Source organism: Danio rerio, chromosome 1 (assembly GCF_052040795.2).
Source record: "Danio rerio strain M-AB ecotype USA chromosome 1, GRCz13ab, whole genome shotgun sequence".
Lineage (NCBI taxonomy): Eukaryota > Metazoa > Chordata > Actinopteri > Cypriniformes > Danionidae > Danio > Danio rerio.
Window position 1 is genome coordinate 8046814 of NC_141021.1, and position 26504 is coordinate 8073317.

Sequence of the window (26504 nt, forward strand, 5' to 3'; positions counted from 1 at the left end):
GTATTTATCTCCAAATCTCAAAAGATAGACAAATCTAAACTTGTTTTTATTAAAACAAATATAAATATGCATACAATAAATAATACTACAACTAATAATAACATATACAAATGCAGTTTGTCATGAATAAACTGGAAAAAAGCCCAGCTGAAATGAAGGAGGATGCCTTAAAATAATCAGTTCCTCAATATAGCAGCGTAACAACAATGCGCCTTTTTAGACCAGCACACACATGAGTCCACAAAGTGGCACAAATGTTTAAACAACGTAGCACAAAAACCTGAAAATTACAGTCGGACTGGTCTAAAAATAGCAACAAACATTGTGTAAAACACGTCTTGCACCTTGTTGCTCCTAGTGTATGATAGGGCCCTTAATGGTTAACTGCATTTTACTCATCAATATCAATATCAGTAAAGCAACAACATTAGATCCAACCAGACAAACAGCAATAGATTTCCCTTTGAAAACATATTAGGATGAACTAGCACGCCTATAATGTGTAGACACAACCCTTGAACTTGTTCTTTTTCAACATTATTATAAAAACTCAACCCTGTGTCTACAATTCCCCATACGTGAGTGCAGAAGATGCGTCTTCTTCTTGAGTTTCACCCGCTGATTCACGTTATTGCACTTGACAGAGTTCATTTCCAAGAGGAAACCATCAAACTGCCTGCTCATCGCTTGGGATATTACGGTCAATTTTGATATGAACAGCCTCACTGCAAACGGGGAACACATTACATTCGGAAAGCCTGGAATGCAGATGCATGATTATATCTATTACAAACATCAATTTCCATCACATTACTCAGCCGAATGTTCGCTGTCATGTGCACTACGCCTCTGTGCAGATTTGTTGCTTCATATACTTCATACCAGAAGCAAAAACGCCATCGGTAGGTCCAAGTTTGATGGATTGGGAACATAATTTCACTCCCAAACATGGTTTCCGTGCTTCAGTGACCTCCTACAATAGCCGTCCACCTGAGATATGACTTTTACTACATTACACTCTGCAACTGTGACTCCTAATAAGAATATGGATTACGGTACGGATCTGATTTATAGTCGCCTGATTATATATTGGCTGACCGCATCGTGTAATGTCCACTTCATGTCATATTTCTGCTATTTACATGCTTCTTTTCTGCAGTTTAAGCACACTGGTATTGATTTGAGGAGATGAGAACTGAGGTTCATCACATTAAAAAGGATGCTGGGCTCTTCGATATCCGTATCTCAGCAGTTGTTTTGAAAGCCGATCAATTAGGTTAGGACTATTTTAAGGTGGAAAAAAGTAATTATTCTATTTAATCATTGGGAAAAAAAAACGTCATTTTGTGTTAGATGTGTTTTTTCTGTTGTTTGTATTGTGTGGTAATGTCAACACATTTGAATAGAGCTAAGCATGACAGGATTACCACATCACTGTCTGTTTAAATATGGGAATCCTATAGTACTGACCATACGTTTTTTTGGCCACGAAGGCCCCTAGCTGCTTGAACTCTCAGCAGTCGCACTTTTTTATTTATTTATTTATTTATTTATTTATTTGACAATAGTTTCATCTTTTAATTCATTATTTTTGCCGCAGCTTCGCTCTTTTTATTTTCTCGCAGCCCAGTGAGCAACATGCAGCCTGCAGGTTAATGATGATGTAACTATCATTCGACCTCAAACAGCTGCACCTTAGTGAATATAAGATTTTGAATAAATATTAATGAATATTACACCTGCTCAATGAAAATCTGATGATTCACTACATTAATAAATCCGACATAACTTGATCAGAAATCTAAAAAGGGGAGAAAAAGATTAAGCCATCAATAGAAAGTAATACTGTGGCTATTGTTTTTTATTCCAAGCGCACCTGCATAACCAACGCAATCTCACGGCAATTCGTAACATTTTGATTTAGTAGCTAATTTGTATGAATTCGTACAATATAATTAGTTCAATTTAGTCCGATTTGCTCTTCACCCAATGACAGTTGGGTTTAGGGGTGTGGTTAGGTGCCACGCCTCCTTTTAAAATCGTATATTTTCATATGACTGAGCTCATACGAATTCATTAGCCACTAAACTGATAAAACGTAAAATACTTTCGTTTCCTCGTAATATCAGGCTGGCATAACAGTGCTATTTTAGTTCAGTGGTCAACACATTGCTTTATGACGCTGCTGACCTGAGTTTGAACCTCTCCTGAGTAATTATTTATTTATTTTATTTTTTTTTTCATTTTTAGTGTTAATACATATAATACTGTTCGGATTACTTATATAGGTGTACATATTTTTTATTTTTTATTTTTTTGTGTGACCACCGTTTAAGGACTGGATATCTATAAAGAATTTTGCACAGATTATATATTCAGATATTGCAAGAAAGGACATTGTGATGTTTTAAAGAGTAGTGTTGGAGATTTAGCTACCCTTTAATGTTCTCATAGTTATGAAAAACATTTGAAGTTCTAAAGCAGCTGTTTCCTTGAAAAAGACGAGATAGTGTCAAAAAGGTGGAAATGACCTTATTTTAATGTAGTCAGTCATGAACTGATAGGCTGGTCTAAGGCATGAAACTCCAGGTCTGAAAAGGAGACCCACTCCGGCCCTGGTTTTGACGTTACAACATCTCTGCCACCGAATTTGTCGCTGCTTTTGCCACCTGCCAGGATGGTCCTGTTATCAATTTTTGAAATTTTTTTTATGCCAATGTTTGATGTCAAATTAATGCCTATTTGACATGAAGGTAGTTTACAGCATTCTAGGGATACAAAATCCAGTGTAAATCTGCAATTTAAGCTTTCAGATGAATAAAACTTTTTTTATCTTCTGATGATTTACTTTTGATATTTTGGTGATCATAAGGTCATCAATGTGTGGATGTCAAATGGACGTCAAGGTTTTGCCACCGAATTGATTTGCATTTTGGACAAGTGTTTTTATAATCTAAATTTGATGTTGTTTTGACATCAAATTGCCTGCTGCGGTAGTTTTTCAGTCTGCTGTACAGTATGTGTTTTATCTATTGCTTTTGTATGTTAATGGAAAGCTATTGCGGCAATAATATTACAGAATATACATACCTGTAATATGTATTATTACATAAAATCTTGTGCTAAAAACTACACAATGTGAAAGAAATACAACACATTACAACAAGAATATTTCAGGAATATTACATCCAATACAACAACATTGTCTGGTTAAAAGTCAAAACAATACTACATTATTGGCACTGACTATACTATTTAACTATTTTTTGACACAAGCTAACTCTCACTCTCAACAGCATTTTTAAAGTTGTTTTGATGCTTTTGGTTAGCATAAGTTTTAATGGTATTTATAATTTTTATGATCATGTGTTGTGTTGTTTGTTATCTTTATCTTGTAAAGCACTTTGAACAACTTAATTGGCATTTAAACAAATATATATTTAAAGAAAGAAAGAAAGAAAGAAAGAAAGAAAGAAAAAAGAAAGACAGAAAGAATTAGCATATTATCTTCATGTGTTACTTTTTAATGTTTTATTATTCTGATTAAACCAGGACATTTTTTTGTAAGGAAATTTTCTTACCAGAAAGTGTAAAAAAAGAAACGTTGAGATCATTGCAGATGTCCTTAGAGTCAAATGGGGCTGGTGTCACTTGCTGATATTGCTTTAATCAATGGCATGAATTAAGGTTTGTGATGGTGAATGATGATTCGGGGCAGGCTGGAGTTTTTAGCATGAGGAGAGGGCGGCTCACTTTGACCCCGTCAGCTGATGATGGATGAGGGACTGCTGCGATTTCATTGGCCGAGCTCTGAGCCGTTAAAGCAATCGCCACACAGTCTGTTCACTCACACTGTCTGGACTGAGAGGGATATTTTGTTGCAGAAAAGAGTTTGAGCAGCTAGGGTTTTGTTGAAAACGTATGTTTAGGATATGTTTACATGGCCATGTTTTAACCAGACTGCTCTTCTTTTACAAGACAGCGAAATTTTGTGGTCTTTAAATGGGATTCAAAAATATAAACTTTTGAAATCTACTAATGTATTAGTCTTTAAGCTTATTGTTTATTATAATGACTTAAAAGCCTGTTACTGAATACAAAAAAAATATATAGGTTATTGCAACATTTCTTTTAAAATCATGTTTTTCTCAGAGTTGTGAGATGTAAACTTTTGAAATTGAGAGCTCTGAGAAAAAAGTCACATTTGTAAATTTGCAATTCTGAGATAAAGTTACGATCCGGAGATTAGAAAGTTACAATAGCAAGTTATAAAGCAGAATTGTAAAATATAAACTCACAGAAAATGTTAGAACTCAGACAAAAAATGTCTTAACTATATGAATTCAGTGATAGAAAGGTGCTTGCATAGTATTGTCAAGCATTTTTACAGATCGATGTGAATGAAAAGCAGCAAAGCACAACTTTGTCATATAATTAAACCCTCAATAATGTTTATGACTTACTTTTTACTTATTTTCCCTGTTGTATTTTCACATACAGTTAAAGTCAGAATTATTCGCCCCTCTTTGATTTTTTATTTTTTTATTTTTTATATTTCCCAAATGATGTTTAACAGAGCAAGGACATTTTCACAGTATGTCTGATAATATTTTTTCTTCTAAAGAAAGTCTTATGTTTTATTTTGGCTAGAATTAAAGCAGTTTTAAATTTTTTACGAACCATATTAAGGTCACAATTTTTAGCCCCTTTCAGCTATATATTTTTTCTATAGTCCACAGAACAAACCATCCTTAAACTATAACTTGCCGAATTACCCTAACCTGCCTATTTAACCTAATTAACCTAGTTAAGCCTTTAAATGTCACTTTAAGCTGTATAGAAGTGTCTTGAAAAATATCTAGTCAAATATTATTTACTGTCATCATGGCAAAGATAAAATAAATCAGTTATTAGAAATGAGTTATTAAAACTATTATGTTTACAAATGTGTTTAAAAAATCCTCTCTCCGTTAAACAAAAATTAGGAAAAAAATAAACAGCCAGGCTAATAATTCAAGGGGGCTAATAATTCTGATTTCTACTGTATATCAATCTGATAATTACTGATTAATTTTGCAGTGAACTTATTCAGATATATTTTTTTGTACTTTTTATGAACTATTATAATATTATAATAGTTCCTATTTATCTATTAATTTAAAGGAGACCTATTATGCCCCTTTCTACAACATGTGAAACTGTCACGGGGACAGCAGTCTTAGGAGAGAACCCCAGACTCTTCTCTCCCCAGATACTTCCTCCAGCTACTCCGGGGGGATCCCGAGACATAGTCACTCCAATGTGTCCTGGGTCTTTCCCGAGGCCTCCTCCTGGTGGAACATGCCTGGAACACCTCTCTAGGTGGGCGTCCAGAAGGCATCCGAAACAGATGCCAAAGCCACCTCAGCTGACTTCTCTCTATGTGGTTGTCACTCCTCTCGGGTGACAGAGCTCTTATGAGGGTGCATCCTGCCACCCTGTGAAGAAAACACATTTGGCCACTTGTATCCGAGATCATTTCCTTTCGGCCATGACCCAAAGCTCATGACCATAGGTGAGAGTAGGAACGTAGATTGACCAGTAAATCAAGAGCTTTGCCTTTCAGCTCAGCTTCTTCTTTATCATAACGAACTAGTACATCGACCGCATTACCGCTGCTACTGCACCAATCCACCTGTCAATCTCACATTCCATCTTTCCCTCACTTGTGAACAAAAACCCAAGATACTTGAACTCCTTCACCTGGGGGAAGGACTTTCCTCCAACCTGAAAATGGCAAACAATGATGATTCGAATCCCAGCCACGTCACACTCGACAGCAAACCACCCCTGAAACTTTATGTGAAGTTTCAGCTCAAAATACCCTACAAACAATGCTTTACAAATCTTTCAAACTGCCTCTTTTAGGCTTTGATCCTCATTGTGTACAAAGGGAGAATGCCAATTAAAGTCTTTCTGCGGACTGTTTTTATGAAGTGTGATTATAAAAAATAGAATGAATACATGTTTACCATTAAAAGCTGGTTCTATTCACAGGCAGTTGCCAAACAAATGTGCTTAAACAGTGCATAGAAGTATTTTTTGCATAATAGTTCCTCTTTAAAAGTCAAACAAACAACTTTTAAATACATATCATTCAAAATATTGACCCAAAACAGGCCAAGAAATATCTATTGGTTAAAGTATACTTAAATGTAATTTTAGGTATTTTTCTGAGAAGTATACTTATTGTTTTTTTTTTTTAAACGAAGTATAACAATAGGCACACACTTTGATGAACTTTTTTTGGGTGGTTTAAAAATTGCACAGGAAACATGCTGAGAATTTGCCTGAAAACACTAAAGGTATCTAAACTTTTTGTAAAAGTGCAGATGTCACATTGAAGCAAATGTGATGAACAGATTTGTTGCACATCAGCGCCCCAGGAGCTTGGCTTTACCGAGTCTGAAATGATGAGTGTGTGAAACTGTGCAATGGGTGTTAATGTGGTGATCTGTCACTCCATTGATCCTGCCTGGATCCCATATCCTGAAGTTCTGATGCGGGCTTTTCAACTCCCCTAAAAGCTAAAGGCTCAGTTTCTGTCCACAAACGCCATTGAAGTACGGAAAGGAATCCCGTAGCGTCAAAAACGATCATGGATTATTGGGTCGGTGTGGCCAGGGAGCGAAAGGACACATTCTCATTTTTCATTCTTCGATTTTGAGCACATCAGTCACTGTCATATCGAATGTTTCATTTGAAACGCTTTCACCTCTAAGCCATAGTGAAGTAAATGCTCCAGGCGGTAATAGTTGAAGGCCAAGATTGTTGAGTGAATTCTGTAACAGTTTATATACTAACTTTTTTGCCAAATGTGTGTAAAAAGGCTTTTGCGTGTAAATAAAGGCAACTAGGTGTCTGGGAACTTTAGGAACTGCATTACATTTTGAGCAAATTATATACTATACCTGGCGATGCAGTGGCGCAGTAGGTAGTGCTGTCTCCTCACATCAAAAAGGTAGCTGGGTCGCTGGTTCGAACTCAGTTGGTGTTTCTGTGTGGAGTTTGCATGTTCTCCCTGCGTTTGCGGGGTTTCCTCCGGGTGCTCCGGTTTCCCCCACAGTCCAAAGACATGTGCTACAGGTGAATTGGGTAGGCTAAATTGTCCGTAGTGTATAAGTGTGTGTGTGTGTGTGTGTGTGTGTGTGTGTGTGTGTGTGTGTGGATGTTTCCCAGAAATGGGTTGCTGCTGGAAGGGCATCTGCTGTGTAAAAATGTGCTGGATAAGTTGGGGGTTCATTCCGCTGAGGCGACCCCGTATTAATAAAGGGACTAAGCCGACAAGAAAATGAATGAATGAATGAATGAATATACTGTATCTCTCAGTTCTAAACTTTAAATAATGCTTAAAATATTGACCAACTCAAACGCTAGATTAAATAATTAAGCCAGACAGTATTTACTATAAACAAACAATGAACTATACATTTATTATTTGTCTTTGTTAATTAATTGTTAAACTCACAGTTAATTAATTAATGTCAATAATTATACCTTTGGATGAAAGTCCTGGCTGTGTCAGTTGGCGTTTCTCTGTGGAGTTTGCATGTTCTGCATGTGTTGGTGTGGGTTTTCACCTGGTTCTCTGGTTTCCCCCAAAGTCCAAATACATGCGTTATAGATGAATTGGGTATGGGTGTTTCCCAGTACTGTGTTGCAGCTGAAAGGGCATCCGCTGCGTAAAACATATGCTTGAATAGTTGGGGGTTCAATCCACTGTGGTGACCTCTAAAATACAGACTAAGCTGAAGGAAAATGAATGAATGATTCATTGATACATGCTGTATAAATATTGCAATTAGTTTTGTTCGTTATAGTAAATGCATTACCTAATATAGTTATCTAAGAAAACCTTATTGTAAAGTGTGTCCAACATGGGATTTAAAACTTAAACATTGACTGGTTAATATTTTACTCAAATTCAGCATTTTTAAGAATGTATTTATTAATATTTTTGATTTTATTTGTCTTTTTAGCTAGTACTTTAAAGTTTTAGTTATTGTTTATTATTATTATTATTATTATTATTAATAATAATAATAATTTATTTGTATATATTAAATAACTCAATTTATCTTTAAAACATTTTATGTAATTTAAATTTTTGCAATTTTAGTACTTTGATTTTAGATCATGCGCCGCGGCGCAGAGCGCACTGACCACATGTCATTATTATTGCTCATTTATTCGTTTTCTGGAAATTAGAACTGAATTTAGAAATAGTTTTGAAACAAATCTTTGCGCTTGACAAACTAAATTAAATATGTAGGCTGATTGATGTCTTCAGTGGAGTGTGTACAACACCATATACTTATACACAAAAGTAAAGGAGTAAAATAAAGAGTAAAAGTAAAATAATGAGACAGTAAAGAGGCAGAATGGAGGAGGCTCGTTCTTTATCCTTGCGCTGCAGATAGTCTGTGTAACTGTTTTCTCTCTAGTAAAGCATTACATTTTTTCACTTATAGTCCGCCATGTAAATAGCAAATGTGCCATGGTGTGACACATCTGACTCTTAAAGGGAAAGTGAGATGAGACTATGATTGGTGTAATGCCCGTTATGCTCAAAACACACCCATAACTCATTACAAGAATAAGCTCAACCCTGTTAGACCATGCACCAGGCTGCACTTTTTTCTGTATTTAAAATAGCAAAAGGGGACACGCCCTTAGACTTTGCGCCTAGATCAATAAAATAAAGCCTGCAGTCTTTAAATGTCTCTTAATCAGGGCAAATCATTGGAATTAACTAAAGTCAGACATGATTTTTATATCTCATTGAGAGGGTTAAATTATAGCTAACTTAGCCTATAACTCCTGTGGGTCTGGCTTACAATACTGATTTACTTACCATAAGAAGTTTTAAGGAAGCCTTTTCCCCTTCTTTGTCTCTTCCTTTTTTATCTATTTATTTTACTTGGAAGCAGATGAAAGAGACTGGCTGTCAGTACTTTATCCACATCTTTAATCTTACAGCATGCCACTTGTGTTGTGTTTTAAGCCCCGGTGAAAAGTGGGACAAATTAAGGTGCTTTATAGCTTCAATCTCGTCATTTAAGCAATTTCACTGAGAGAGGAGAAAAAAGAGTAACAGTTAATGTCTTACACTCACCCCAATACTGCGTTTACTCAGAAACAAATGGACTCCAGCACAGAATAGACTTCAATTTGTGAGAAACATGGTTGGGGACGGCACATTGTTCTCCTCAGCCATAGACATGTGGCATATTCAATAAGGGAATCTGTACTCCATTTGTCCGGCAGAGGTCTAAATCTTCGCTCCGTATACACCATGGCACCCCCTGTGTCCTCCGGGACCACCTAACAGTGACAGTGAATGAATTTAGCGGGGAAGGGTGTAATTTGTCCACAGCAATAATATGGAGTGGTCCGCTCTGCAGGCGGCGGGCCGTAATATAGCTTGCTGTAATGTAGAGAAACAGTCGCCCTCCGGGGTTCAATAACTGCTTATTACTCCTGCCTCCACTTCAGAAGCATCGCCGTCCTCATCAGCCCGGTGGCCTCCCATATTATAACTCCGTGCTGCGCTATCGACTGGACTTTCTGTTATTCGCTAAGCCTGTTGAGCAAATACCCTGTTTGTGGTCATGGTTCCACAGGTCTGTGATCTAATAGATGATGTTAGGGAATTGTCCTCGCCAGATCTCATTTGTCTTCATATAGAGGCTACTGGGGCGAAGGCAAGCTGGTCAGTTTTTGGCAACAGGTTCTAATGACATCTTGATGAAACTAGCATTGTTCATTTGTTTTTTGCTTTTCTTGTTTTATAAGATAGTTCCCATAAAATGAACTGCTGAAGCAAAAACAGTTTTAGTGGTCTGATCACTGAGTTTAAGTTATAGTTTGGAAAAAAAATGTTGGAAAATTTCTTCAGTATATATTAAATATGCAGTGAACTGTATGTATAATATACACTCACTGGCCACTTTATTAGGTACACCTTACTATTACCAAGTTGGACCCCCTTTTGCCTTCAGAACTGCCTTAATCCTTCGTGGCATAGATTCAGCAAGGTACTGGAAATAATTCTCAGATATTTTGATCTATATTGACATGATAGCATCACGCAGTTGCTGCAAATTTGTTGGCTCCTGTTACACCACATCCCAAAGGTGCTCTATTGGATTGAGATTATGACACGGCGCGTTATCCTGCTGGAAGTAGTCATCAGAAGATGGGTACACTGTGGTCATAAAGGGATGGACATGGTTAGCAACAATACCTACAGTAGGTAGGCTGTGGAGTTGGTACAATGCTCAATTGGCACTAATGGGCCGAAAGTGTGCCAAGAACATATCCCCTACACCATCAATCACCGTTGATAAAGGATGGATCCATTCTTTCATGGTGTTGATGCCAAATTCTGACCCTACCATCAGAATGTCGCAGCAGAAATCTAGACTCATCAGACCAGGCAATGTTTATCCAATCTTCTTTTTTCCAACTTTGGTGAACCTGTGTGAAGTGTAGCCTCAGTTTCCAGTTCTTAGCTGACAGGAGTGGCACCCGTTGTGGTCTTCTGCTGCTGTAGCCCATCCGCCTCAAGGTTGGACATGTTGTGCATTCAGAGATGCTGTTCTGTGGTTATTTGAGTTACTGTTGCCTTTCTATCAGCTGTAACCAGTCTGGCCATTCTCCTTTGACCTGTGGCGTCAACAAGGCATTTGTGTCCATAGTACTTCTACTCTCTGTTAACCCTAGAGATGGTTGTGCTTGAAAATCCCAGTAGATCAACAGTTTCTGAAATACTCATACCAGCCCGTGTGGCACCAACAACAATGCCACGTTCAAAGTCACTTAAATCAACTTTCTTCCCCATTCTGATGCTCAGTTTGAACTGCAGCTGATCGTCTTGACCATGTCTACATGCCTAAATGCGTTGAGTTGCTGCCATGTAATTGGCTGATTAGACATTTATGTTAATGAGCAGCTGGATAGGTGTACCTAATAAAGTGGCCGGTGAGTGTATGCTTATATAAATGAAAATAGACCACTTACAGTCTTTTAATCTGTGTTTTTATTATCAATACAACCATAAATAAATGTCCTTTTATGGTCAACACTTAAAATGCACTTAAACGCACATAAATGTAATTAGATTGCAGAAAATTAAACAGACTTTATTTCAGTCACTCAAGGACAACATATCTTAAATTTATTTTTACAGTAATTGTCCTAGAATTATTGTCATCAGATCTTATTTGTCTTCATGTAGAAGTGGGGTTCTGGGTTTTCTGCCGATGCTGTACTTGAACACTGAATGATTTTACAAGATTTTAATAGTTTTCTTGCTCACATTGAATGCAATTTGCTCTCTATGTTATGTTTCACAAAGTTCAGTTTAATGACTGTGTTCTCTTCTACTGTGTGCACTTCAAACACTTTAGTTTTTCAGCAACAGCTTTTCTAATGACACCTTGATGAAACTAGCTTCAGAACTTTTTCAAATCACTTGTGTTTTATTTATTTTGTCAATTTATTTCCATGCATAGTGCGCAGAATGATTTACTAAATGATTTACTGAATGATTTAACGAATGAAATGCTGCTTACTGTGTATTTTTGGACAAACATTTTTAATTTACATAGTTTAGTTTAAAGCTTTATTAATCCCCTTGGGGCAATTCATTTCGAGATGGTGGTGCTTTACATATAGTTTAACAAGAATGACACACTTAACACAATAAACATCAACACTTAACAGCAAGTTTAAAAAACATATAATAATCCATCGATTAACTTAATTTATTACATAACCTAATTGCTTCAGGCACAAAAGTAAATTGATAACGATTTGTGGAACATCTTATTGTCCTTAGACGTCGACCAAGGGGCATCCACTCAAAATGTTTATTTAGGGTGTGTGTGCTGTCTCCTAGTATTTTACGTGCCATCCTCAACACCTGCTGTTCGTAATAGTATGCAAGACTTTGCAGGGAAACTCCCAAAATCTTTGAACACAAATTAACGATGCCTTGAAGACGATTCTTGTTTTTTATGGACAGTGAAGAAAACCAACAAATAAAGGAAAAGGACGAAATACTTTCAATAAATGAATTGTAAAAGGTCTTAAGAGTAACTTTCTCTACATTAAAAGAGTTGAGTTTCTGCAATAAAAGCAGTCTTTGATGAGCCTTATTAACAATTGTAGGTGTATTTTGATCAAATTTTAACCTGTTGTCAATAATTGTTCCTAGGTACCTATATTCCTCCACAACCTCTACCTGTGAGTCATTGATTAGCACCCTTTGTAGAGCAGGTGTTTTTTTTTTTTTTTTTGCCAAAGTTGATAAGCATTTCTTTGGTTTTTGACACATTCAGGTCTAGTCTCATTTATTACATTAATTATGAGATAAAATCATGCAGGACTGAACCATATTCCTGGTCTGCGTGAATATTATATATTCCGAGCCTATAACATTTTTCTCCTATACCAGACACAGAAACTGCTATCTTTGGTGTTTCAGAACACTCCGTCACCCTTCCAAAACAAGCCAAGGCATGACTGTGGCCAAGCAGCTAATACAAAAAAAAAAAAAAGGAAATCTTCTTTACGTCCTCTATTTTGAATCTGCTTAATAGGTATGGCCTCCATCATCCATTTGGAAAAGCTTCAATGTATGAGGTCCAATTCTACTGTAAAACTCTTTGCTACCTGGGAACCCTTTCTTGGATACTTAGACCTGAAACATGCTCAATCCAAATCCAGCATCCCTCTTGAAAACTGACTGGCATACTATCTTTTTGATGACTGCATACTCATACTCTCTTTCAACAGCTGAACCCACATCTATGACAAATGATATTGTAAAACGTGTATATTCTTAGACAATGTTGTTTGTTTGTTCTGTTGTACTTTAAAAACTTTCAAATAATAGTATAAAAAATAGCAGTTGTTGTGGTCTGATCAGTCTCTCTTATTCTTCTCTATAGTGTGTCCTGGCACTGATAACAAGCTCAGCACGCTGTCGGATTTGGACCAGCAGTACAAAACTCTTCGTAAGTTCTACGAGAACTGTGAGGTGGTCATGGGTAATCTGGAGATCACCAGTATTGAGAGAAACCGCAACTTGTCTTTCCTCAAGGTAAGTACTAACACTGATAGATACACCTAAAACTTCCTGGTGAAACTCGGAAATGAGTAAAGTACACAAACGAAACTACAATCTAGGTTTCACAGGGGGACAGCAAGTAACACATTGGGCCCTATCAAACAGTTTACTAGTTTCAGCCTAGGGCAGGTATCATTTTCACAATAGCTGTCACATTGTATAGCAAATACCTTTGTGCTAATATGTGTGGCCATGGGGGTGCTGTTGTGAAATGAGATGTCTTAAAGTGCATTGTTGTGGCATTGCTATTTTGAGGCAACTGAAATTGACCACAACATTGACCAACTAAAGTCTAAAGGGTTTGTGTTTGCTATCTAAAAAACACGATAGTAATAGGTGGTTCCAAAATGCATGTACAAGTTGCTTATTACAGACACATGGATGCACAGCAGCACACCAATAATTTTAAATATGAAAAATTGAAGGATTAAAATGTAAACAATTATTATTGTTTACATAAATGTAAAACTGTTACCTCCCCCCATGCCTTCTTCATCTCAGATGGCTTTGGTAGAATTAATTTCCATTTATTTATATATATATAGATAGATAGATAGATAGATAGATAGATAGATAGATAGATAGATAGATAGATAGATAGATAGATAGATAGATAGATAGATAGATAGATAGATAGATAGATAGATAGATAGATTGATTGATTGATTGATTGATTGATTGATTGATTTTGATTGATTGATTGATTTGATTAAGTGATTGATTAGATTGATTGATTGATTGGTTGATTTGATTGATTGATTGATTGATTGATTGATTGATTGATTGATTGATTGATTGATTGATTGATTGATTGATTGATTGATTGATTAGATCAGAGATCCTCAAACTAAGGCCCGCATGCCAAAGTTAGCCCTTGGTAACCTTCAATTTGGCCCACCATCTCATTTTGAAAGGGAGGTAATTTCTTTTTGGTAGTTTGTTTTTTTGTTAAGTTACAAAAAAGCTAACTGAAATGAAATGTTTCAGTTAAAAGTTGTAATTGAATCAGATAAAAAAAAAAATAAAAAAACAACAAAAAAAAAGCAATACACTGTGACTGATGGATAGAATATATATTATATTAATTGAATGAATGATGTTTTTATTCTAATAAGTTTATTATAAAATGTAAAACAAAATTCAACTGCATTATTAATTATGATTAAGTGCATTTATTTATTAATAGTATGAAATAAATTTAAAAATGACCATACGTTACCATACATTACTATATACAACTTAATTATTTCATGTTTAATACACTTAAATGTGTTAACTTGATTGATTTGTGTTAGGACAACCCCAAATGAATTGTGTGAAACCCTGAATTTTTTACAGTGCAGTTTGGTATATTTAACTTTGGCCCACAGCCCTCAATCAAATTTGCTTTTTGATCCTTCATAACTAAAGTTTTGGGCACCCCTAGGATAGATAGATAGATAGATAGATAGATAGATAGATAGATAGATAGATAGATAGATAGATAGATAGATAGATAGATAGATAGATAGATAGATAGATAGATAGATAGACAGACAGACAGACAGACAGACAGACAGACAGACAGACAGACAGACAGACAGACAGACAGACAGACAGACAGACAGACATACAGACAGACAGACAGACAGACAGACAGACAGACAGACAGACCTTATCTGGGATTTTATCTTTGCACCTTGTTATTATAATGTCACAAATGAACAAAATATAGTGCATTATTATGTGTGACTAACAGAAGACTATATAAATATATAAATAGCAGAAGACTATTTACTCTCAATATGAACACTCTAGTGACATGACATTAGTGAGCAAGCCATGCCGTATTTCTGGATTTCAAAGGCAGTTGGGGCTTTTAGCAGTCTTTTGTACGGGTGCTGCAATTACTGGTAACACTGATGGTTAAATAGCTCTTTTACATTTGCATTAATGGATGCTACTCTTCTCTCCGTTTTCAAGCTTGGAGTAAGTGCAGAAACAGAGCAAATAGATTGTATGTGTGCTTTGTTTTCACACTAAAACCAGCTGTATTTCTTTATTTTGAGAGAAATCAACTGGCTTCAGAGTCTGCTATTAGGTTTGTTCTTTTTCATACTGGTTCTAATGTATCAGGATGAAAATATGGAAACAGTACGTGAAAACGAAATGTGCAGTTTGAGCCAGGATCCCATGGGGAGCGTATTTAGCTGTGAAATGTGTAAATGTGTCACTGGGTTACACTGTTTTGATGGGCCCTTTTAGAAATGATTCTGACTATTAGTGACTTTGCTTTTACTGTACATGTACTAACTCTCATTACAGTATTAGTAATTGTATAAGTAAACTGTTACAAGAGGGTTAAAATAAGTTGGCAACCATACAAAGATACGTATACAGGCAGCTGGGAGAGCTTTTCTTTTTCTGGATAGCTTTTAAAAAACACTGTTAATTGAGTTTAGGGTTGGTACGTCAGTCAGCTGACAGCGGCCTCTGGTGGATTTACACAAGAACAGTAGACTTAAATGGCACTTGCGAGAGAAATTTGAGATCTCAAAAAGCATACACAGCGGCCTCTGGTGGATTCGCAAAAGCAAAAACGGCAAAAAACATACCCCCTTGCACATATTTGGCGCTCTCCAGAAATGTATATAGGGGTACGTATCCATAATGAGCCTGAGTTGGATTTTTTTCTGTAATACATATGCAAGCCTCATTAAAGCAAATATATTAATTTAAATTTAATTTAATTTTTAATTTACATTTAATTTATTACTGAAACGTATCAACACTTTCAGTGTTTCTAGGGTTGGATTTTAACCTACAATAATCCATAAAGATGTTTCAACAGACGTACAATTCTCAAATATGACCATTAAAATATGAAATATTTTGCTGAATGGTGACAAGTATGCATCCCTGCATCAATGCCGATGATCATAAAATATATGTGTTTAATTAAATATGCACTATGGAACCTATCATACATTCGGCGCAGTAAGGCGCTAGACATGTATGGTGCATTTTGCTATTTTCAGACCAGCGCAAGAGTAATTTTCATGTATTGCGCCACATTGTTTAAATACGTAGCAAATCCTTTTGCACCACTTTGTGGTCTCATGGGTGTGCTAGTCTAAAAATGAGTTGTGTTAAGGCTCATCGTTGGCGCATTGCTGTTTTGAGGTACTGAAATAGACCACACCATTGACCAATTAAAAGCTGCTCTAAAGTCCAGCGCAAAGCATGTTGGTTATGCACCTATGCAGGTCCAAAATACGTACACATTGCTTGAAACACACAGGATGTAAAGCAATATCCAAATATCTTTGCTTATGATAAAAATAAAGGATGTTACAAAAGTTATTATTTTCTATATAAATATAAAAACGGCCTCCATGCCTTCTTCATCTCAGGGGGCTTTTTCAATTTATTCATGACAGTTTGCATTTGTATAATGTTATTAATTTTAGTAGTATTATTTATTGCATGTTTCTTTTTGTTTTAATAAAAACAAGTTAAGATTTGTTCACCTGTCGGGTTTTAGAAATGTATGCATAACCATAGGGGGCAGGACGTGTGTTTGGATATAACTCAGTTGTTTGAGCATTCAGTCATTGATTCATTTTCTTGTCATTTTCATCCCTTTATTAATCCGGGGTCGCCACAGCGGAATGAACCGCCAACTTATCCAGCAAGTTTTTATGTAGCAGATGCCCTTCCAGCCGCGACACATCTCTGGGAAACATCCACACACACACATTCACACACATTCATACTCTACAGACAATTTAGCCTGCCCAATTCACCTGTACGGCTGTCTTTGGACTGTGGGGGAAACCGGATCACTCGGAGGAAACCCACGCGAACGCAGGGAGAACATGCAAACTCCACACAGAAACGCCAACTGAGCCGAGGCTCGAACCAGCAACTCAGCAACCTTCTTGCTGTGAGGCGACAGCACTACCTACTGCGCCACTGCTTCGCCTTGTTTGAGGACACTTTATTAATATTGTTTATTTATTTGTTTGCTGGAAATTAGAACAGAATTGAGAAATAGTTTTGAAATAAATCTTTGCACTTAACAACTAAATAGATAGGCTAATGGATGTCTTCAGTGGAGTGCGTACAACACTGTTTCCTTATCCACAAAATTAATGGAGTATAGTAAAGAGTAAAAATAAAGTAAAGCGAAAGAAAGAGGCCGAATGGAGGAGGCTCGTTCTTTATCCTCATGCTGCAGATGGTCTGTTTAACAGTTTTTTTTTAATAGTGAAGCCTTCAGTTTTTCCATTTACAAAGTCCGCCATGTGAATAGAAGAAGCACGATCACATGACACATCTGACTCTTAAAGACAATGGGAGATGAGACTCGGATTGATTTCATGCATGTTATGTTCAAAACACACCCATAACTCATTAAGAGAAAAAGCATAACCATACACCAGGATGCAGACTGTATTTTTTCATCCTTAAAATGGCAAAAGTTCACATGGCCTGAATGCTTTTGCGGCATGCACTTTAGACTTTGTGCCTGGATCATTAAAATCGAGCTCTATGAGTCTAATTTGATTGTAGTCTTATGCTATTTGTAGATACAAACAACTATTTTATAATAAAAGGGTGTTTTGATCACTTACGGTGTCTGTCAAATGGATAGAATATTTCCCTGTATATATCCAATCATGCATTGACAATGATATGAACCATTACAGGAGTTTCAAATTTATGATTATATTAACTTATTATTATAATTTTACTTATAAGATACAGGTCAGTGCAAACTATTTTCCAATATTTATAGGGCAGATCCCCCTCACATGTTGTTTTGACATCCTTCAGGAGGGATCAAGCGTTAAGTAGGGGTCAACCTAACCCAACCCTCTTATAATTCAACAACAGAATTTCATCCCACCCCAAATCACAAAAATAAACAGCTGAGTGAATGAGGCCTTGTTTCTAAGGTCTCTTGTTTACTTGTAGCTCTGATGTTTATCCATCAATCTGCCGGTATTCAGGATCAGGGTATGCATCGACAGGTGGTGTCACTTTGGCCTGTCAAGTAGACCCACGGTCCGCTGTCAGGTTTTATCCTGGTCAAGGCCTGAGCGTTCCAGCGGCAGCTAATGATGTTACAGGCTTTGACTGACTCTTCATTAAGGTCTGATCAATCAGGCTGCTGGCTCCCTCCATGCCTGCTTAGTGGGAATACCAGAGAGACTCAATGTCTGAGCTGCCAGTTCCTGTTAATGTCAGGAACTGCCACAGACAATTGCCTCTATGCATTGGTTGCTTGCTCTGCCACCAAACTAATATATATGTCTATGTGTGTGTGTGTGTGAGTGTGTGTACTTAATTTGGTGGTTTACAAGGACACATATATTGTATAATGTCATGGGTATAACACAGTTTTACAGTGGTTTACGAGGACATGTCTAATGTCCTTGTAACTCAAAACTGTGAGAAAGTTTAATCTTAGATACTCTCTCAAAGTGGTGTCTTGTTAATAAGTAATGTATTTACCCGCCCCCCCCCCCTCCACCTACAATGTGGATGTTGCTGTATGTTTAAAACTATAGGAAAGTGAACACATACACAAAGAAAAGTCCTTTCAGGTTTACTTGTATTGCACTTAAAATAATTATCATTCCAGGGCAGCTTCACAAATCAATCCATAAAGCAGCTTTATATTATTGCATTACGGTCAAAATCAGAAAAGGAGCAGGGGGTAAGGAGTTATGTAAAGTGTTGGCATATATAAACATAGTTAACTTGCAGTAATAAAGCATATAGTGTCCTTCTGAAAGAAATAATATTTAAATTTAATAATAGTAGATGTTCAATGAAGTATGTCCTCAAAGTTCTCGGATGGTTGGGATCATCTTTAGTCCTAGTAGGATAGATCTTAAATCTGATTAAGGGGCTCTCCAAGACCTAGGGGTCTCAGTTTGGGCATTAACACAGTAAGACCGAAATATAAAAACAAATAGAAAACATTTTTGACCTCTCAGATATTGTTTTAGGAGGCCTCTGATGATTTAAAGATTTAAATTATTTATTTATTTCTTTATTTTTACATTTTAGTATGTTTTTAGGCAAATGTTGTAATATTGCAACTTTGTGTCTGGTTGTGAGCAGAATTTCTGTATTTGTACTCTGTCTGAACAGGTATAAAGAGCATTTAAGCATTTATTTGCAGGGTTATTCACTTACTTAATCCCATTGCAGTATATATCATAAGTAATCATACAACAATCATATTTTTTATGAATGAGCATTTATTAATGTTGGTATTGGGGGTTTACAGGGACTCTTATGGCGTAATGTATTTTCTACAGTGAAAATTGCAAATTATATGGCCCTACCCCACCCCTATCCTTAAACACAACCTTCAAAGGAAACCTGCAGCAAAATCTGAATGACAAAAGAAGCATTTTGAAGCATTTTGAATTACAAGGACATTAGACATGTCCTCATAAACCACTATAATAGAGTTCAACTATATCATACACTCAAAATAAACTACTTACTTAAAATAAGTAGAGGCAACACAATTCTTAAGTTGTTTTTGAAACAGCCTAACTATTTAAATCCACTTAGCTAACTCAATTGATTTGTGTTAGGACAACATGAAGGAATTGCGTGAAACCCAGCATTTGTCACAGAGCACCCTTAACATTGTATAAAATTTCTGTGTTTGGAAACAACAAGTCAAACACACACAAACAAACGCCATCCCTGCCAACACTCTTGCTTTTCCCAGGAGTCTCCCGTATTTCAGACCCATCTCCCAACACCCTCCCGTTTTGTTATTTCTCCCAGAAAATTCCTGTAATTTATTTAAATTGATACAATTCATTCATATCTTTGGGCTGTGGGGGAAACCCCCACCTTTAAAAAATCCATGCGAACACAGGGAGAACATTCAAACTCTACACAGAATTACCTACTGGCCCAGCAGGGACTGAAACCAGCAACCTTCTCGCTGTGATGTGACAAGGCTAACCACTGATCCATCATGCATCCACACGCAGATTTATTGTATCTTTTTATTTAAACATTTTTATGTTTTTGTTTTTTTATATTTAAATCATATTTTTTCACATACTGTACTCGGTTCACCGAATTGAAATTCAGGTCTATGGCCTTAAACACAGTGCATTTTGGGTGGTAATGCATTTACAGGAGAGCATTTAGCAGCCAGAGAGACTTACTCTCAAATGACAGCACTGCCAGAAAGTGACTGACTGAACACAGAGAGAAAGTGACACAGACTGGAGAAGTGGGCAGCTTGGACCATGTAAACAGACACTGTACACAATTCAACCCATCTGTGTTTCAGAGCTTTCTCTTTTCGAACCAGTTTCCATTTCAGCAGAAGTACAGAACTCAAGAAAACCTGTCAAAAAAATCTCCATTATAGGGAAAAATTGTCATCGTTTTGACCTAGAAAAGCCACAAAAGTCCAGAAATGATGACGCCCTTAACAGTGGATTTATACCTGACTGTTTTATGCTGACACAGGTGCTGTAGTCCAACGGCAATCAGGCATTTTATTGTACACATATTGTTCCAAGAGTGTGCAGACAGAGCGTTTCGCCTTTAGATTAGTGAGATGTCTCCTCCTTGAGAAAAAAAAAAAATAATAATAATACTTACACTTAATGTATTATGATTATAAAATGAATCTGTGGAAGTTTTCAATAGAGTCACTTTTTAAATTTACTTTAAAATGGATAGATCAGAACTTTTATATTTGTTACCTGTGTAATCTACGAAAATGGCAATATATGAAAAAGCATATTGGAATGATCTATTTCATATCACATTTTGGAAGCAAATTAAGAGGTTTTAACTCAATGAAGCCTGAAATAAAATGCAGTAATAATGTAACTGATGGTCGTGGTTACAGGAAGGACGAGGGTGGGTCAGTGGATTGGGCGGTCAATCGACAGTCGCCTCTGGTGGATTTACGCAAGAACAGAAGGCGGGAATGGCACTCGTGAGAGAAATTTAAGATCTCAAAAAGCGTAAACAGCGGCCAGTGGTGGATTTACGAAAACAAAAACTGAAAAAAAGTACCTCCTTGGACATATTTGGCGCTCTCCAGAAATGTATATACAAGCTTATATAGTATATCCACCAAGTATAACAAGGCAAGCATCGAAAGGCATGGTAAGGCTAGACAGTAATAACGCTTGATAATGTTACAGGTAAACAAGACTCAGCAGTGTGTGTGTGTGTGTGAAAAAATGAGAGGTGTCTTTATGGTCAAGGTAATCATTGATTATGAGTTTTAGCTGTGTGTGTGAGAGAGTGTCTGGATTATTGTCAGCTGTAATGGGTGGTGATTGGCGCACAGCATCATGGTAGTTGTAGTTCATATGGTGGCCATACCTGTCAACATAACGCTGGGATGTGAAAAAAATATTTATACCTAGGCGCGTCTTGGTGGTTCGGCAGTATGAGTTGCGTATAGAGAGGATCGGTCCTTTATTGTTTATTGCCACCCTTCATAGAAAGATTAGAAATACAGGGGAAATACAGGAAAATACCTTTACGGGATAGTAGTCGGATATAATTATAAAATACAGGAGAAAATGGGAGGGTTGATAAGCAGATGTGTAGTTCTCCAGTGATCTGCATAGGATTAGATCGCTGGTAATCATGACAAATTGTCTAAAAAAAGATTTGTAAAATCAACCAACCAAAAAATCAATCAATTAATCAATCAATCAATCAATCAATCAATCAATCAATCAATCAATCAATCAATCAATCAATCAATCAATCAATCAATCAATCAATCAATCAACCAAATAATAAGTTTAGACTATTATCCAGTTGGGATCAATTAAATTTATCAAAAGTGCCAGTAAAGATATTCATGATCTTACAAAAATTATAAATATTTTATTTTGAACAACTTATTCAAAATAAGAGGTTGGCAAAGCAAGGCTTCATTAAACACTTTGAAATGTTTCGAAACCCATCTCTACAGTCTACAATTAATCAATCATAAAGAAACAAATAAGAAATCAACAACATGTGTAAATTGCAAATGTGTTTTGTGCAGTTTTATTAATCCAACTTTTATAGTTATTTTCATATGCATTTTACAAAAGTACTCTTGAATCTATAATAATAATGAATATATCTTGGTACGATGATATGATGCAATGCGATAAAATGATTTAGCGATGCTCTCAAAAGCCTTTGGTGTCATATATAATAATTTTTTGTTAATTATTTTGATTTGATATGGTTGATACTGCAATCAAGGATTTAGTTTATTATTTGGTTCAATCACGAAATGTTCTAATAATAATGCCATTACAAAAGCTACTCTTATGCTATTTTTATGTTTTGATCAGAATGATAAAGCTTTGCAAATTAATCTATACCATAATAAATAAATTAGCTATATATATGGGGTAAACAGCCAAAATTCTGTTTATAGTTTGCAACAATTTCCACATACAATTAGGTTTCTATTAGCATAAACATCCCACAAGCTATTATCTTTCTATACAGTTTTGTTTCCTTAGGTTTCCTCTCAGGGAATGAGTTTAATAAGTCAAGCTATGCGATTACTTTACTAAAATGCTTTGCTTCTCTCTACTCATTTCCCTCTTATGCTCCACGAAATCCACTTGCTATCCCTTTTAATTAGGATGTAATCAGAAACTGGGCCTGTCATTAATCAAAGCCACCCAAATGAGAGGGGATTGTCCAGCTCACTAGCCTCATTACAGGCCTGTGTATGTGTGTGTGTGTGTGAGAGTGCTTTACTAATATCTCAAGGTTGAAGACATTTGCAAACCCTGGAGATCAGAAATTCTGTGTTATTGGTTTTGCTGAAATTAGTCTTTCTGAAGGTTTTGCTGTTATGCCAGTAGGTGGCAGCAAGAGAACATCTGCAAGAGTTCGAGAGTCATTCAGTTGATTGATTCAATTGATTCATTCCAAGTTACTGATTCTTTAGTAACAGGTCATTTTGATTTGACCCTTGTGTCCATTCTGTTGCTGAACACAAAATGTGAAAAACTCACACTTTTTCACATATTTATTTTATTAATTAAATATGTGTTTTATACAACACAGACTCATTGTGAAAATGTAGCCCTGTATATATTTCTGGAGATTGCAAATTATGTAACCAGAGCTACATAAGGCTGCATTCCATCTTTCAAATAAACGATACAAGGCTGTATGATGTTGCTGATGGCTTCTGTTTCTTTTTATGCTACCAGCTGGCCACTTACCTCTGTGTAGACATTTTTTTCCGCTGTTACCAGTTTGCCCCGTAGCTCACCATATATGTAGGTGAACTTGAGAAGCAGAGAGGTGTTGACCGCGATGACAGGGTTTAAGTCTAGTGAAGAACAGTTCCAGGTAAAACAAAAGCAGAAGCCAAAAAATTAAATAAAGAAGTAAATAACAGGGTGAGAACATGGTAAATCTGTAAATGTGGTAAAAATCAGGCAGCAGTGAGGGCTACGAGAGTCAGTTAGTTAGTTGGTACAAAAGCCAAAGGATTGCAGAATAACTGTTAAGTGACGTTAAACCAAAACTCCACCTGTTAATATCAGTTGTGTAAATATGCTGGAGCCAGGAAATGTATGTTAGTTGCGAACCTCTTGAATGTAATTCTTGTATTGCATTGGGGTAACGTAACCCAGAGCTCAGTTATCGAATTATTAATTTGTGTCTAAAAAATTTGTTATATTTTTGGCATTGAAGAAAACCCTCTCCAGACCTTTTCTTATTGAACACGCATGGAATTGGCTTGATATTCCAACATCGTTTAGATTGATAGGGGTGATTGTGTAAGGGTGCAACTCATGTATAAAAATAACTACAATAGAGCAACGGAAACAGTACTTTATATTTTTCTGGAAAGTCAAGCAGTATTAAGATACAGAAACTGTATTGATTCAGTAAAAGTGTTCTTCATTAAAGTAACTTAAATGTATTTTTTTGTGTCCAAATGCTTTCATCTTTCTTGAAATACCTTTAAAACACATGCAAATGACAAAGGTTCACTCTGTTATGGTTGTACTTTGCAATGACTCCACAAATATCTATTCACCTTATTCTTCGCTGACGAGCGGGCGCAGCCATTTGAATCTTTTTGGCTTGAGACTTCCGTTCTCATTCGCTTCCATTAGTTTTTAGACATTAAAAACTGCTTGTTTCGCTGTTTGATGTTGCAAACTGACATTTCCTTGTTATATTATTCTACTTAATCTGTATAGTCATGCAAACATTTATTTGTAGAGCAAGTAGTTTGACCGTTTTTTGCCGTTTATTATTATTATTATTATTTCTCCCATAGGGGACTAAAACGAAAGTTATAAGACAATCGCGAAAACAGGCGCATTTCCGCATTTTAGAATAAGGTCAATAGGGTATATGACGAGCTAGTGTTGTTCTGATACTGATAAACTTCTGGTGACCTGTTATTGTGAACTTTTTTCAGTTTTATACGATTCCTTTTACAGCATCGATGTTGTAATGTCATTAAAATACATTGAGTTACATAAACTTTGGCCTTCATTTAGTTGCTTAAGCGTAAAACGAGACAAAAATCGGTTTACTCGCACACGCCCATCAGAATTGGCAGGCTAGCGCAGAAGCTCCATTGAATATACTGAGGAAAAATAAATGTTCATATTATAAAGACATGGCGGGGGAAATGTATTTTAATGCAGTGCTTCTTGTACAATTTAAGACCCACTTTATATCGGATATCACTCAGCTAGTGGAGATCGCTGATTTAAAAAAAAAAAACAGACCTTAAATGCGCCGGTTTTTGCATTGAATACAGTTAAAAGTCCCATTAGCATGCTTCAGCATATACCCTATTGTTGTGCTGATCAACTATAATCATATAGCTCAACATTGCATATCCCGCGATGTTACTATTACGGACACACACATTGCGAAAAACGATCAATGCTAAAACGATATATTGTGCTGCCCTACCAGAGACTCTTTGAAACCTATTAAAGAACTCAATAGACGCATAAGTATATACTCTTCTGGCAGGATTCACAGCATAAAATATCCTAATACCATATGGAAATACATTAATGAATATATCTGTGTACGCTGAAAGTTCTCTCCAGTGCATTTTGAGAGAGTGTGAGATGTCCATCTCCTCCCCATAGCTGTTATTTCACCCACTAAATGTATGCTGCAGTACGGGCTTGTCCTTTTCCCAGAGGTAAATGAACCAGGCTGTAATTTTTTATGAGAGATGATGCTACTTGACTTCTGCACCTCTCATTTACAGATGTAGGATTTCACTACCTCCTCGCCAACTCTAAAACCCTCTAAAATCACTTCAGCCTGACATAATGTACCCAGCGAGAAAGAGGACGGGTTCAAGAGGGCTTATGGGAGAAAATGATAATTGTGTCTGTGGGCTAATAGCACCGTCTCATTATCCCACCGTACTGTCACTGTAACATTGTCGGAGGAGAGCGTTTCAGCACTGCCGCCAGCTCACTAACATTAGTGTAATTACAGCTTCTTCTTTTTTTCATAGGAAATTAACACATTGTTAGATTAAGCGTCTCTTCACCTTCTCAAATTGCTATCACAAGTTCATAGTCCATAAGCGTATTAGTGTTTACTAATTACACACTTTAGCTGCTTGAAATGCCTTGAAATGAAGGCCATTTTTGTGGCTTTGTGGTCACATGTTCAACTTACATACTAGTCGCAACTTTCTACAGAGGTCAGTCATCTAATATTAGTTCATTATCTTTTTTTTCCAAGTCCCTCAAACCTGAGGGACTTGGAAAGGAATCAAAACCTCGATTTATCATGGCATAGCTGAATAATAAGAGTTCGGTATATGGCATGCATGACCCATAAACACCAATCAGAACAAATCGCAGACTGATTGGCCGCAACGTTTCTTAGTGAGATTACAAAAAAGATTATTTTCCTTTATTTCTAAGTTTATATAAGCTTGTATTATACTTAATACATATGCAGGACTCTTATTTTGAAAATTAAACTGTCATTATAGAGCTTCCAGAGATTGAATATTAATTATTTATCTTTTTTTCCAGTCGCCCATCTTTGTAAAGGGTAGTAACAGTACTATTATTATTATAAAACTATTAAAGGTTAATGGAATAAAAGCTGGATTTACCTATGCATAGTCGAATAATAAGAGTTTAGTATGTGGCATACCATGAACCATAAGCAACATTGTTTCTATGAGTGTAAATCCCAGTGAAAATCTAGCCAATCAGAACAAAACAGACAAATTAGCCACAATGATCCTTTTCCTTTTATTTTGAAGTTTATCTAGGCATGTATTATACTTAATACATAC

General features: G+C 36.2%; 1 protein-coding gene across 1 annotated transcript in view; it reads left to right on the forward strand.

The window, feature by feature from the left end:
* erbb4a (erb-b2 receptor tyrosine kinase 4a) overlaps positions 1–26504 on the forward strand; it is a 267096-nt gene that overhangs the window by 140765 nt on the left and 99827 nt on the right. The window contains 1 exon segment of the mRNA NM_001143751.3: positions 12996–13147. Coding sequence (NP_001137223.2) covers positions 12996–13147 — 152 coding nt within the window.